The 16,480-nt window shown below is 30.1% G+C and overlaps 2 protein-coding genes across 7 annotated transcripts; both read right to left on the bottom strand.

Moving 5' to 3' along the window:
• Positions 1-523: 523 nt before the first annotated feature.
• LOC140664278 (uncharacterized) lies at positions 524-7,566 on the bottom strand. Of its 4 annotated transcripts, XM_072889278.1 has the most exons (6): positions 7,410-7,566; positions 7,043-7,187; positions 5,968-6,975; positions 3,950-4,285; positions 3,387-3,621; positions 524-3,303 (listed from the first exon to the last, which is right to left on the bottom strand). In XM_072889278.1, the coding sequence occupies exons 3-6, from the start codon at positions 6,041-6,043 to the stop codon at positions 2,484-2,486; spliced, it is 1,467 nt and encodes a 488-aa protein (XP_072745379.1). In that variant the 5' UTR covers positions 6,044-6,975; positions 7,043-7,187; positions 7,410-7,566; the 3' UTR covers positions 524-2,483. The 4 variants fall into 4 exon arrangements, with proteins under 4 accessions (XP_072745379.1, XP_072745378.1, XP_072745381.1 ...); XM_072889277.1 differs by having other exon boundaries at positions 5,968-7,187; XM_072889280.1 differs by lacking the exons at positions 5,968-6,975; positions 7,043-7,187; positions 7,410-7,566 and adding an exon at positions 4,749-5,073.
• A 114-nt stretch (positions 7,567-7,680) lies between these two features.
• On the bottom strand, positions 7,681-13,139 carry LOC140664281 (lysophospholipase-like protein 1). Of its 3 annotated transcripts, none has more exons than XM_072889286.1 (6): positions 12,913-13,139; positions 12,576-12,704; positions 12,293-12,417; positions 11,851-12,111; positions 11,388-11,613; positions 7,681-9,917 (listed from the first exon to the last, which is right to left on the bottom strand). In XM_072889286.1, exons 2-5 carry the CDS (start codon positions 12,661-12,663, stop codon positions 11,389-11,391), a joined length of 699 nt encoding a protein of 232 aa, XP_072745387.1. In that variant the 5' UTR covers positions 12,664-12,704; positions 12,913-13,139; the 3' UTR covers positions 7,681-9,917; position 11,388. The 3 variants fall into 3 exon arrangements, with proteins under 3 accessions (XP_072745387.1, XP_072745385.1, XP_072745386.1); XM_072889284.1 differs by having other exon boundaries at positions 12,576-12,715; XM_072889285.1 differs by lacking the exon at positions 12,913-13,139 and having other exon boundaries at positions 12,576-12,816.
• Positions 13,140-16,480: the final 3,341 nt, after the last annotated feature.

The following is a 16,480-nucleotide window of genomic DNA, read 5'->3' on the forward strand; positions in this document are numbered from 1 at the left end:
GAAGATATTTTTTCCATAGATTAAGATTCTTATAAAGCAATATTTTTCTTTATTGTTTTATTAATATGATTAGACTCAAAAGAAAGGAAAAAGAACTTGGTAGTAATCAATCAATATGAAATGAAAATCCCGTTGTCTACATATATTTTCCATTTAGCATTCTAAAAACTAGGAAGGCACATAGTATTATATATGCTTCACACAGGATTTTATTCTTTCAATATCTCTCGGTCGGTAATTTTTATCCTTACGAGATAGGACAACAATGATGTGGTATAACTTATATAATTCTCTCTAATTATCTTATTATATATAACGTGTACATAAGAAATGTATTTAAAATCAACTGTTATTATATCATTTACTTTCTGGAACATGCATGGTTCAATTCAACATTTTGATACTTTGCTGTATCTGATTATATATTCAATTTCTTCTTTATTTTTTTCTATTAATCCATGATTTTCTTTTCTTTTAATGCAAATTTTTGTTTTTCTTTTATCATAGTTTTATTTTTGCTTTATTATTTTTCACAAATAATTAAAATTTGACGCATCTCATGTAAATGATATTACTAAAAGTGTTATTCTATAAATAATACAAGAAGCAAACATAACAATTATTTCATAATCATAGCATCTACTTATGCATAAAATATTAAAGAAAAGGAAAAGATTAATCAAATTGCTGTTAATGGTGCTTGTAAGACTTAAAAAATTTGTTAAAGCCTGGACGGATTAAGCTAATTTTACTGTGATTTATTTGTTTAAACTTAAATAATTTTTGGCGTATAAAATTGTCTTTATATTGTGAATCGCCCAATGTTCATTTCAGTTTTTGCAGTTATAAGTTCTTTTATTAAGAAAGGCTTCAACTATTGTTATGTAGTTTATCGCACGATATTCAAAATCTTTCCTATGTTTTGTAAGAGAATAATAACTGTTTGGTATTCTTGATATTTGTTGTTTAAGATATTTCAATAGTACTAAAGAATATCTTCATGTTCTTTTCGATTCTCTCTCTCTTTTTCTCTATCTCGCAAAAACTTTCTTTCAAAAAAAGTCGTTGTTCAGTTTCATACAGTATAATCGTTTACCAGAAATATTCTGAGTGTGTATATGTACGTGTATGTGTGTGACGGATTTTACTAGTGTCACATACAATTATTATATTGTCACATATATATGTATATTTAATTTCATATTAACATGGTATAATATTTTCCGCACAATGCGATATTCATAACTATAACTTTTCATGATTCAATTTTCAATTTTTAATTCTGCATTTCAAAATAAAAAAGACAAAACAGCATATTCGAACTAACGTAAATCTAGACGCATGTACTTTATTATAATTATTAATGAAATCAATACATATCGTGGATGTTTCGGCCCTTTCTTTTTGGGTCATCTTCAGCATGCAATAAATAAATTAAAATTAAAATTAAAAATTAAAAGTTAAACCCCGATCAAGAACATAAACAAAGAAATCATAATGTCAATACAAAAGAATATTATTTGGAACGATGTCCGCCTGTGTAATGTATATATAAATATATATAATAAAATATATATAAATGTATAACATAAATATATAAATACTTAGAGATCGATGTTACGCTGGTCATTGCACGACTCGCATAGATGGAAATTAATGAGGTTCTTTCATTTCTCCAGCTGACCAGGAAATGATTTCGTCTTTATGTAACACTTCTCCGTGTATGCACCGAAAGTGTTCTCCAAATTTTTATGCAATATACATTAAGCCGACATCGTTACAAACGATATTCTTTCGTATTGACATTATGGTTTCTTTATATCCTTCATTTTAACTTTTAATTTTAATTTATTTATTGTATGTTGAAGATGGCCCAAAAAAAGGTTCGAAACATCCATGATATATTAATTTGATTAATAATTATATAAGAGTACATGTGTCTAGATCTGCATTGGCTTGTGAATTGTTGATAAAGATTGTTTTGTCTGTCTTTTTTATTTTGATTTCAAATAAGTTCTTGTACGTTTTCTATTATTTTCTGAATTTCAATTTGTTTATGTAAACAAGATTGAAACAATATGCTAATAACTTCTACCTATCAAAGAAATTCATCACAACAACTTTCATTCATCATCTGATTCTCATACACAATCTTATTTCTAGTGTGAAACATTGTATAACATTTATCAAATTTAAATTCATATAAAGGACGTGAGTTAAGAGTCTTTACGTAAAATTAAAAAAAAATATCAGTACTAATTGCGAATTAAAATGTCTTTTTACTCACAAAGAAAGTTCTTAAGAAACAAAATTAATATTAGTACAGATATTTCTTTAGACGTTTAAATTAGAATTTTTTAAAATAATTAGAAATTTTCTATTTATGTACTTTTGAAAATTTCATTTTAAATTCGAGAAAATCAGACCTTAAACTTTTCTTATCAATCACTCGAAAAAGAATTACGCACAATTATAAAGTTAAATTACACCCTGCTCTCACGAATATCGGCGAGTGCGCCAAAATTACCAGCTTCTTCATCGGGAAATTGAACTCCTTCAGCTTCATCCCGACTTCCGTCTTCATTTTCCAATCGTCTATTTCTCGCAAAGTACCTAGGATCATCGTCAACTATATTGCGGTTGGCTTCGTCCTGCAGTTGTGAATGGTCCAAGCACGAATTCCTGGCGCTTTGATCTTCGCGATACACCCGAGAAGATCGCTGATCTTCATCGACGCATCTATCTCGCGTAGCAGTTTCGATCTCTTCGGGATCGGGCAATCTGACGAAGACCTGATTTTGGTCTCCGTCTCGGTTCAGCGAACTCCTGCGGCTGTCTTGGCTTAGCCTGGAGGCGCTGCGGGCTCGGTTTCTCGTGTTCATCAGCTCGTTGCCGGCCACTTGATAATTATTGCGACCGGTGTGCCGATGGTTTTCGTTTTCGTCGAGTGGAACGCGGAACGACACTTCGTCATGGGATGCGCGGAATGTCTCGAGGTTCGCATCATTACTAGAGACACGCGGCATCGTTTCTCGACTGAGTCGATAAAGACCAAGCTCGTTATCCACATAGAAATTGTCCAGAGGATTGCTGATGATGGACGGATTGCGTGAAACATTCCGTCGTGGATAGCTTTGTAAGCTGGACAGACTCGTCACCGTAGCGTAAGGATGATACCCAGGTACCGAGTTCAACGGGTTACCGATGATATGTGGGCAGCTGTCCAAGCTCTGCATTTCGATCTCTTCCTTGCTGTCTCGACAGTAACCGCGCATGTCGATCTCATGCGGCAGATTAGCGAATCTGAGAATTGAATTAAATTTAGCACAGTAATAATCAATAGTTTTCTAATTCACACACATATATTATTATCAATAATTATGTACCTGTGCAAAAGAATATCAGAATAAGAAGGAGGCATATCGGTTTCCTCTTTGCCGTAAATACTCTCATAAGTAGGTGGCGGAAAACATCCTACAGAGCCTAAGCTATCCTTACTGGGTGTCTCGGCGTCCATTTCGAGGATGCTACCCTGACTACTTTGTAATTGGTGACGATTCACGCTTCGTGGATTTCTCTGAGCACGTAATACACTATCGCCCAATTCCATTAAATCTAAACCTATCAAAAACATTAAACTCACATCTCTTATCCATTCTAAAAAATTTATCAAAATTTTACAATATAAATGAATTATATCTATTCTTTCCATAATGTTTAATCAGTCAGATTCTTTTTAAAAAACAATCTAATTTTTCTCTGATATGCTTTGTTCATAATAAAAGATTACAGAATATAACTTTTTCTTAAAAAAAAAATTCTTTAAAGAGAGAGAGAGATAAAAATAAAAATGGGTTTCTTAATTTTTCTTGATTGTTTTCTGACCAATTTCATGACTTGAATTAATTTTATTCATCTAGCTGGAAACGTGAAATTTTCTTAATTTTACCAGTGGGATCCGCCTGGAATTGTGTGAAGATTGTACCGTCGACGACAAGCATTCTGCCATGTGGCAGGAGAATAATCGTCGGCGTTGCAACCATTGCTTGATCGCTGCTGCTGAACCGCGGATCCGGTTCGGGGTCCTCCAAACGACAACAACAATGTCGTCTACACAGAGACCGGCAGAAGGGCGCGCCCCAGCAGCAGTAAGCAAAAATGAAGCAGAGAACGGCGAGCATCACCAGGAGGGCAGCTACCCCTTGACCCTGTTGAGCGGCTGCGAGGGTCGGACCGCCGGCGACGCCTACACCGACGCCGAATCCACCGGTGTTGCTCATTTCGCCTGCAATTAAATTAACAGTTGTCCTTTCTTCATTTGATCCATATATTGTTATGTTGAACAATTATATACAAGACATTCTTATATACAGAGATTTAATTATTTTCATAGATTTTTTAGATTATCTGGAATTAAATTTTTCTTAACTAAACTTTGTTACAAGATTTTAGTTTTCTTATAAATTTTCTAATTTTCAATATAGAATAACTTGATAATAAAATTAAAATAAAAACTGGAAATTTTTAAATTCATTTTTATTTATAATAATATATATAGTTAGAGTGTCTGTGTGTGTGCGGTTGTATTTATGTAAATTACATTAAAATTTTATGTATATATATATATAACTTTAACATATTAAAATAACACATTAAAATTTCAAAGTCGCAGAGCAGTCAACTTACTTCCTTATCGTATATCTTTTGAATAATGATGAATGTTATATAAACGCGGACAAAACTGTTACCTATAGGCTCTCTCTTATGCTAATAGGTCGAATTTCATAGTTTTCACCCTGGACGATGGACACGAGGTGAAAGTGAAGCTTTTACGCGGTGATCGTAATATATTACATAGGCACCGAGAGAGTAGGGCAAGCATTGGACACAGTCGATCAATTGCGCACGTTCGCGTGTAAAGAAGTTTTATAATAATCGTCTAATCTACATGACCAGCATGCGACGCGGTTCTGAGATTAAAGATATCGTAAAAAAAATAAACACAACCTGATAAGAAATTGACTGGTCTTAAAGCTTGAGAAAATGATGATACAAAGTAACTTGTATCATCTTCGAATTATTTATACGTTATTTATAGTTATATATTGTGAGAAATTAAAATTTGTTATCTCTATTATTATTATTATTTATAACGGATTATTTTGAATAATATATATTATTATTATTGAAATATTGTGCATTTTGACAAATCATTTAATATGAAGCTTATTATTCAAATTTAAAATTATTTTTACTTTATAGCATTTATTAAATTATATAGAATAATTTATACATAATTTATTATTATTATTATTAAAAGTGATGCAAGTTGTAAAAAACTTGGGATATTGATCATTAATCAGCAGAGCAATGCGAATCGCGATCTATATTTAATCTATACAATATATCTCTCGTTCGTTATTAGTATTCTCTTGCCATTAGTATTCTATACCGTTGTTAGAGATAGGGCGAAATAATAATATTGGATTGCATAGGCAATCTCTAAAAGAATCATACTAATTAGGAAAATGATCGTTTTGTTTATCATTTTAGCATTTTATTTGTTATATTTTATATATTCTAAAAAATAATTTACTCGTTTCTTATATATTATAAATTTCACAAGATCAATAAATATATGTCAAAAATTTTTCATTCCATTAAGTGTATGAAAGATACGAAAAATATAAATAAATCAAATTAATTATTATTTCATACTCAATTTACGTGACATTTATTCTAGAAATTGCATTTTTATATAGTGATTTAATGAATTCCGTGACTCGTTAGAAATGTATATTTGTGTTTTATTTTATTATAAAAACGAGATCGTTAAAACACTTATACGACATACGCAAAGTGCGAATAGCTTGCATCAACAAATTTACTATAGAAAACAAGTGATTATACAAGTATTACACAAGTGATGCTTAATAATACAAATAAAATTGGACAAAAATAATTTACCTTGAGCGGTAATATTATGAAGCCAAGCAATTCCCGTGGTGACTGATTCCGTGACTCTGCGCGATCCGTAGACCATGAAAATGATTGAGAATTTGACAAATCTTTCGGCGAGAGAGAAGGGAATTATGTCTCTCCAAGAAAAGCGGTGACAACGATAATGGTGGCGACGAGATTAAATTGATAATCCATGGTCTTCAACATGTGAATCGACTCCGACTGGATGCATTTTTGCCGTGATAAACGAAGTATTTCTTGTCGTCATACTTGTGTATCTGCGTTGTAATTCTCGTTGTATTTTTAAAGAATTCACATTTCGTTAAATCGCAAAGATACGCTAGCTCTCTAGTATTGACATCATTGCACTTTCTTCAAAATTCCTCAATCTGGAAACTAACATCCAGAATAGTTTACGAATCTTTGAACAAATCGTAAAATCATGAGAAAGTGAAGATTTGATCCGCAGCACTCCGAATTAACAATCAAATCACCTCGCGTAGATTCTTAATTTAGAAATCTTAAAAAAAATCAATTTTTATTACGTTAATTAAAAAAATAGTCAATTAAAAAAAAATCATAAAACCGAATTTAATTTATAACAATTAGACGGAGATTGTTACAGTTTTATTAAAACAATCCGCACACTTCGATTATATTACTTCGCTTATATTACATTAACGGCACAATTTGTATTCGCAGTTTCTATAAGAGAGAAAATCTGTCTTTTTTTTTTTTTGCTTGAATCTAATCTATTTGCAATCGATAGCACTCGATATAATGTACTCGCACCGATTTCTCACGCAGTTTATTCGACGCAGGGCATATTAAGTGGAAACCGAGAACACTGCCATCGTCATTCTTCAGAAACACTCTTGACCCATTTCTATAACGTCCCCACTTGTGTGTATCAACCTGCTGCGCTGCTTCTCCGACGATATCTCTATTTCTCAATCGGGAGGAACGCCACTCGTTGCGACCCCGCTCTTGGCTTTCTTATCCCTTTCGCCAATCCTGCACAAGATACACAGTAACCCCTTGGATCGTTGCGCCAATCTCTTTGAGATTTATCTTGCTTTACCCTTTCAGAACGTTTCTTAGACATCCACCCTAGCTTTCGAGATAGTTTAAAGTCTTTCAGGGGAAAAATCGATACAATCTTGATTTTCTTCTCTCTTCAGAAAAATTTGCATTTGTTACTTACGAGAGGAATTTTGAAGACTTTTCTGGAAATTAAAAAGAAAAAAGCATGAAGATTTTCTTAGGGAAAATACATATTACTCGCATTACAGGTTTTTTATCTTCAAGAAATGACTTGTTAATAGTGTTTCTTAACATTTTTTTCTTACATTATTATAATGTTTATGTAGGAAATGCTTATAAAAAGTATGTTTCGTACATAGAGAAGAAATCTTGAAAAATTTATAGAGATGAGAGAAAAGACTTACTTCAACCTTGTTGAAATAACGAACGATGAATCATTCCTTTCACTTCAAAAAAGATTTCTTCAAAAGATCTAGTCATTCAAAAAATCATTAGAAAGCTTTATGAAAATGTTTTAATAAAATGGGGAGAACGTTCCTCACGTTTCTCTTATTATTTCTGTAACACAATATTGATTTTTCTTTTTTTCCTTCGGGAAATTTACTATGTCCTTTGGGAAATTTCGTTGTATCCACTTTCGTTGCCCAGCCTCTTTACATCGAGCCATCGACATACCTCTCAGACCTTGACGTCATCAACTGCGGACCAGCGCGCCATATTATTTATCATCGAACGTTCACCGGTACGTCTTTGGACGCACTTAGAAAATAATAAGGAAGATATTGCTTCCTCGATGAATATAATCACATTGTTTAAACTTTTATTACATTAATATCACCAGCAATTATCTCGTGCCATTTATCTCGTACAATATATCCTAATTAAATTGTATAATGTGGTAATTAATATTATGTCTAATTTAATTATTATTAATAAATTTTATTAATTATTATGTATCTTTCTCATCATTGCATACGTTGTATATTATTCTCCGGATATTTCTTATATGGAATTAAATTTTCTATATTGTTCATCCAATTTTCTATGATGTTTATCGATGAAAAACACTTTTCTAACGACGCAAATCCATCTTCAGCATTCAACACTCAATTGTATCCATGCTAATCATTCAAACTTCCATTCTTGTTGTTTTCGTGATAAAATCTTATTTCATTCCGTCGAGAGATCCATTCTTGATGACCCAGATCTAATCTCAATGTCCAGGCTACATCTACTTTAATCACTTTATTTGCGCGTCAATGAGTGTCCACTCTGCTCTTCCTTTTTCTCCTTACAATTTTATTATGTTCACTTCGCGGAAACTGCTCATCACAAATATCGCCATCATTGTGTATATTGGTTTTACAAGTTTTCCACCCCGTATGTATATTAATATGTATACATATTTTATGTGTATGGTGTGTGTATTTTCTCTTCTTCCTTTTTAAAGATTTTCCCCTATAGAAATATTCTTAGCTCAACACGCACTAACCCTAACGTTCCCCTTCACGTTTACCCTCTTCGCAAATTCCTCGTTGTTAAACATCGATCCTACATCGGGGTATTTTATATCGCAACTAATAACTGATAACGTATGCTTTATATCTTTCTCATAAAAGTCGATACTGCGACGAAAAATAAACGTCCGTGTCATGACGCGACGTCGGTAGCGAGAACGAGAACGCCAGGCCAGTGGGGCCATCCACTACCCACCCCATCCGGAGTCACCCGAAGGGCGCAGCAATCCCGTCGCAGTTCACCTTCTTCGTTTCACTGCGCACTCGTTGCCGATGGACTCGTCGACGCGATTTCTCCCCTTCTTCACTCTCGTCGCATGCGTATATATATGCTCACTGAAGGGGATAGTAAAGAAATGCTAAAAGAGGGAGAATCGTGATTCTAAATCTCTGATGTATGGAAATACGGCAATTTAAAAATTTTAATACGAAAATTGCATCTCATTTACAATATCAGATAATAACTTGCAATTAATCGACTGGTTTTTAAGTACAAAATTTATGCAAGTATAATAAAAATCAATATATATGCGACAATTGAATGAATTGTCAGTATTCTCGATATATTTTATAACCGCGCGCGATGACTGAAAATATATTTTACTTCAAAAGCACAATTTTTTATGAATGTCTAATAATCTATATAATTTAAAAGGATAATGAAAAATATATTCAGAAATAATTAATAATTTCTTCTCTTATAAAAAATTAAATTTTATCAGCATTAAAACTTCAATCATACATAATAAAATATGTTCTTATATATATCAATTTAAAGGCAATTAAATATGATTTTATATTTAGAGATATTTTACAAAAACTGTAACTTGAAAACAATTTTTAATTCAAAAACAAAAAGCGATGTTGCGAGTGCCAAATTCTAAGATATAGAACAGCAGAAAGAGAGAGAGGAAGTGAAAAGGTCAGAGTAACTGCAACCATACACCCTGCGTCGTTATGCAGACCTACTTTTTTTCCATGATATCGAAGGCCAAGCGATCCAAGGACTAAGATTTTAAGAATCTCGAAACTATTAATTTACGATATCACAGTAGACTTACAATCAGCAGATTTGCTTGATATCTGTCACCAATTTGCCATAATGTTATATTTAATAGAAATATTATATCTCTCTTTAATGCAATTTATGCTAATTCACTGCAATATAGTGATAAAATCTATTACTAAACTGCTCGTATGTCGCTTGCATTTTGCTTGTTGAATAACTGAGTCTAAATATATATATATTTCAACGATTAACGTTCAGACATTTAGGAGCATCTCATTGAACATTTAAAAATCCAAGGAAGAGTCCAAGAATCCAAACAATATCTGTTCACACCAAATGAATTGCAAGCATATTTCGTGGATTTGACAATCACGTCAATTAATATTCTGAAAAATAATAATACAATAGTTGAAAAACAGATTGATTTAGTGTTAAAAAATTATTTATGGAAAAAGTATAATGTAATAGTAATAATTATGAGTAATAACACGAGCACGCTTGTTCGTTTCACATAAAAAGCGGGTCAAGCGGATAACATATCGATTTTATTCAAATTTTCTGTGTTATTAAATAACAGAAATATTTATAGAGCCAAGAGAAAAAAAAACTTTTTCACAGTTTTTGTGCAATTATACATAATTATGCTAAATGGCGACCTTTTTATCAACTTTTTTGTCATCAAATAATTTTTTAAATCTATCAAATCATAATTAAAATCTATAAATCTAGTACGGTATATAAATACTGTTAATTTTTAATTCATTAAAGTATTTTTTATATTTGTAAATTTTAAACTTTTTTTCTAAAGCTAATTTATTATGTTTATACAAAAGAAATAAATTTTCTCATTCAAGAAATAATGAAATAATAAGATACAAAACGATTTAATATTTTGAAGGTCGGGGTCAATTTATCGATCTCATAATTAGACATTATTCATGATACATTCAGTATACATGTATTATAATTGTTTAATCATAACATAGTAGCATGTTCTATCGTAGGGGGTTAGAAGAGTTTTCACAATTTATTGTTCCTTTTAGGAATCTTTCAATGTAACATGATTTATAATATAAAACCAAATTTTAATATATATCTGGGAGATTATAGATATACATTTCTATAAATCATAAAGTTGAAAAATAATGCGTTATTTGTAATATGTATAATGCTTACAATTACCTTTTTTACCGATAACGGTATTAATATATCTATTTATAACAGAAAAAGTAACTTGCCAATACTGTTACCAAACAAAACTGAATAATTTTATCGTCTCTTCTTTGTATGTTTAAATGCAACAGATTTATTGATATTTATTTTAACATTGCTTTAGATATCTTATTTTATATATAAAAAATAAATAAGATTCCAAATTATTCGAATTATTATATACTTGTGTGTGTACTAATATTGACATTGTTATTGATTTCAATAGCAATAGTGAAATTGTATCGATTTCATTATATATATATTTTAATCTAAAAAAAACATTTAAAAATATATTTTATAAGTTAAGAATTAATTTATAAATTTTATGTATATGTGTAATTTACTTTATATTAAAAACAGGTATATTAAAAAAAGAAGAAACAAAAATTGTAATAACATCTTGAAATTAGTAATAAATAATGTAACGAGTTACTTTTTAGAAAAAAATGCTAATATAGTTACGAGTTACTTTTATAAAGTAATTCCAATCTTGACCAACCCTGCTCCATAATTGATAAAATTATAGATAAGTACGCATATTTTTTAAAAACATATGTAGTTATATTCAATATGCATTTTTATATTTTTTATAATATTTTTAAAAATATTTTTAATAATAATATTAATATTTAAAATTAACATACATTATTTATCCGATAAGATATTGAGGAGCCAATCTTTCCAACTTTGAATCTCAGGACGACTCAATTCATGATCAATATTTTGCAATGGTATAAATTTCACATTCACACCAAGTTCCTTTAAATTCTTAGCACTCTCCTCACCCCATTCAAAAGGAACCAAAGCATCTATTGTACCATGATACTGAATAAGTGGTACCTTATTATGTTCTGGCTTTGCTTTTAAATGCTAAAATTGTTAATAAATAAATAAAATAATATAGTTTTATCAACAAAATAAATATTTTTAGGATTTAATCATAGCATATAAAATTTTATATTATGAAAACTTTTTAAATCAAATCTTTTCATAATTATCTTTTATCGATAATCAAGTGTTATATATCATATTATAATATGAATTTTCTTTACAAATATATGTTTCAGTTTTTTGTAAAATATTTACAATTTTATTGTATAAATGTACCTCATAGATTGCAGATCCTTTGTTCAGAAAAGAAGACATAACAAAGCAACCGGCTAAGGATGTTTTGTATCTATATGCTAAATGCAATGCAAGGCAGCCACCCATTGAAAAACCACCCACAATTATTCTGTTAAGTGGAATTCCATTGGTTACTTCTTTATCAATCAATTCTGATATATTTTGACACATAGAATCAATTGACTCTTTCTGTTCTGGTACTTGATTAGATATTGCCATGCGATCAAACCACACATTTTGCATCTATAATAAAATTGTAGCAAAACTTAAAAAAAAACTTGTTATAAAAGTTTAAGAGTTTAATCCTGGAACTAGAGAATTGCTAGTCCTGACATTTAAAAAGTCTTAAATAGACGTTTTGTACATATCAATATTAATTAAAAATTATCTATTATAAGTGTTTCAGAATTAATCGTAATTGTACCATTCCGCCATTTGGTGTATAAGGTTGACTGGGTGCGCTAGGATAAATTAACTTTATATGTGGAAACTGCAACTTTTCTCTATTAAGAATTTTAATCCATTCTTTGATATCTTCTCCTGTACTACCTATAAATAATATAAAACATAATTAACAATTAAAACAATATCATATAGAATTTATTCACTTTAATTTAAGAAAAAAAATAGAATTTTACTTTAAAAATTTAATTGTATTTTTTGCTTATTTTATATCATGATCAAATAGACTGCTTATGTTATTTTACCAGAACCATGGAAGAGAAATACAGTAGCTGTATGTTTTCTTGTAGCTTGCACGATATTTGCTTGTGAGAGTCTTGCAAATGTTGTCATTTTCTTGAAACTGCTGATTTATTATTGTTCGTCTCAGTTTTCTAAAATTACTCTATCAATGTATAAAAATAAAAGCTGCACTATATATTTTACTACATATATCATGACATGTTAGAATAGAAATGTCACTAACTAAAATGTTAAATAGTATGTAAGAAATGGCGTCAATTATGTCAAATTTCAGTACACACTTTATGTAGTATTACATTAGCTACATTATTATTATTATATTTTATATTGCTTAATTACCTAATTCACCGTTTTGATCGTTTCAATATTTCGAATGTTACGCGCAATACATCTCGATAATTTTTAGACCAGGGTTAGTCTTGAAGCACATTGCGATGTACATTCATTATCCTATAAATAACTGTATTAATTATATCATTTCTAAATCATTACTGCAATTATTTCGAATGTTAGCTCTGTTCTCATTTAGTTGCATTTTCTTTCGGCCCGGTTTTACGTAATCCCTGAAAGCGATACGCCCTCTGTGGACATAAAAACGTGGACATTGAACTACATAGCCAATATCCACGAATGTTCTCAATGGATAACGCATAATGTGCACAGTTTTGGTTGCGATCCGTGCTATGTCCACAAAATTTATTAACACATTTTGCTTATTCATTTTCACCTAAAAATAATTTGTTATTTCTCCACATTGGCAATAATTTACTTTTAATATCAAATAACCAAGTAAATATTGTCAATATTCTAATTCTGCCAATAATATCTTGATTTCTTGTAATTCTTTTTCTTTTATTAAACGCTATTTTTACATTCTACATTTTACAAATTAAAACTTATTTTATATGAAAAAAAATTTCTTTTAACAATTTAATAATTTAGAGTATTATATTGTTCTACAAATACAATAATACAATACTAAACTTTTAGATATCGATAGATTCAATTAAATGAAATAAAGATCAGATATACATATATATATATATACATATATATGTAAACATACAAAATTTTTTTAATTAGAGAAAAATGTTAATTTTTTACTTATTTAAGTAAAAATTGCCCGAATTATATCGTGTTTGCAGTCATAATCATAAAAATTTCATTAATTTTACTTACATATTATTTTAAAAAAGATAAAATAAAAAATAAAAGTTTTAATTTTTACTTGACAAGCATTTTAATTTATATAGCTAAAGCATTAGAGCTAAAAGAAGGTCCCCGCTAAATATTTAATCGTATAAATTCTTGTATTACTAATAAAAAACTTGATGCGAGACACTTCCTGTAACAACTAATCGTGATTTGAAAAAAAAAAAGAAAATTACTTATCAAAATTAATTAACCCAGATCATTGTTGCAAGAGACTCTTATGTAACTACATATATATGTATATATATATATATATATATATATATATATATATATATATATATATATATATGATATATAAATACATATTTATAATATAATTTTATTTTATTTAATTCTGTAATTCTATTCATCAGTTGATTCATTTAATTCATCTATTTGTCGCTTTGAATTTACAATCTTAAGAGCAGGACGTTTGATATATTAATTTCGGGAAAAGAAACTTTATTAATTAATGTTAATTAATGCCGATTATGCAATTGGCATACTTGTACGCGATTAGTAATATTTAATTCTAAACTTTGTAATATTTTACTTTAGAATATACTCATATTTTTGTGCGATCGATATCAATTATCAATCGGCGAATGTCGCGGGGTTGTGCGCGCTTCGGTGGGCGGAACTCCCCGACCGATCGATCTATGCCGGCGCGTATCGATTCGGATATAGATCCGCGGGTGGATCGTCGTTGGCGGTTTCTCACGGGGCGCGGTTTCGTCGGCTCGTTCGGGTGGCCGACAAGATGGCCGGGAGCGGAAAAGACCGTTTTGCTCGAGGCGCGTAGAGCGCTTGGATATGATTAAAAAATGGGCGCTCTGCGCCTCTGCCCATTGTCTGGCTGGTTAGGTGTTCGCCGGACGGCAGCTTCCGGCCGGGTAACGAGGGCGCGGGGTGATTTCGTTACGCGCATTATGGCCAGTATTTGACCACGTACGTTTCTAGCCAGTTGGACCTACCTTTGTTGTTCCTGGCCATATTCATTCTGACTCGCTTTTTAGTCAGAGATCAAAGAAGAAAAATAATTCATTCCTATTGCCAACCGGCAATTAACCAATTATTATCGTCGGCAAATAAGACGATCTATATTTGTTTAAAATCGTACGATATTATAATCGTTTTCTAGACGCCTTGTACGTCATTCAGTCGTTTAAAGTCAGAAAAGATAATATAATCATGTATATACCGAAAAAATTATATTCTCGAAATATATACTTTTATAAACTCTTCTTATAGATATAATCTTAATAATCGAGAATATTTTCTTCTTTATATAATACTTTTTTTGACATATCTTATATATATATATATAACTTGTCAAAGTTTTAATAAATAGCCAATGTCAACAATTTATAAAATTGTTTTTTTGTAATTATTGAAATTAATGATCTCAAATATTAAATAATGTAATGGTAAAGAAATATCCATTTTAGTATACATTCTTACATGTCAAGAATATCTAAAATTACTCTACTCTTTAGAAGATTTCTCCCTTAAACTAATATTAAGAAGATTCTTTTGATATCTATTTTAATAGAAGACATTATAAGTAAAATACTCTTAAGATGAGAATATAATTTTTTCGATGCATATAAAATATATTAGCATGTATGCTAACCCCTCCGTTGGCAGGTTATTAACATCTGTATCTTTAAAATTGTTTTATAAAACTCATATATACATATATATAATTGAAATAAATAATTTATGTATATTTCATCCATCATATACATTTTACATACGTGTCTTGTATAAAATTGGAATAAATATTACATATTCTTATTCCTAAAATAAAATTTTTCCTTTTCTTTCAATTTATATGTATAACTTTTCTATTTTAACAAAATTTTCTATTAAAAAAAATGAATAAAAAATATAAAATTTTATCTTACATATAATAAAGATACAAAAGAAATTTTTCTAGATTTAAAATTGACTCAGAATTCATTAGAATACGTTAGCCTGCCGTCCGAGGGTTAAAGCAACGGATTTATCTACAATCTACATCTCTATCTACCAGAATCTCTACATAAATTCGTTGCTTTAAAATATAATAAAAGCTTTTTGTCACTCACCGACACTGATGCGCAACAGCGGAGTTGTCGATATTGAAGCTATATGTTATCTGTAACATACAAATATAAAGTCCAAATTATAGCAGCGATTTTAAATAATTAATATTAAAGAATTTCTTATCGTACTCATTAAATTTATATTCGATGCGTACAAAAATAACCAGATATCTAAATATTAAATAATTTTGTAAATTAAAAAAACTTTTCTTTTTAAATAGAAACTTTTATAAGATTTATACAAAAATCTTTATCTCTGAATTTCTTTTGATTAAATGATTCAACTAAAATAATCGAATTATTTCTTATAAGGCATTTATTAATTAATATATACAAATAATATTTACCCTGAGGTTGCTCCGCCGATGCAGGATGCCTCTCCTAGGCCTCCTCCTCCTCTCAGATTGTAAGGGACGTCAGGAACTATTGTTTTATACGCGCGATATATTTCTTTTAATTTGTTGAAACCGCACAAAAATAAAATCGCGCAATATTTTAAACCGTACAAAAGTTAAAACGCGCGATAGTTTGACGGCACTCCCGCACTTTTATGCGCGATATTTTGACGGCACTCCCGAATTTCGAAACGATCGAAAATCCCATTTCATCACGCACGAGAATCATAC

Source organism: Anoplolepis gracilipes, chromosome 3 (assembly GCF_047496725.1).
Source record: "Anoplolepis gracilipes chromosome 3, ASM4749672v1, whole genome shotgun sequence".
NCBI lineage: Eukaryota > Metazoa > Arthropoda > Insecta > Hymenoptera > Formicidae > Anoplolepis > Anoplolepis gracilipes.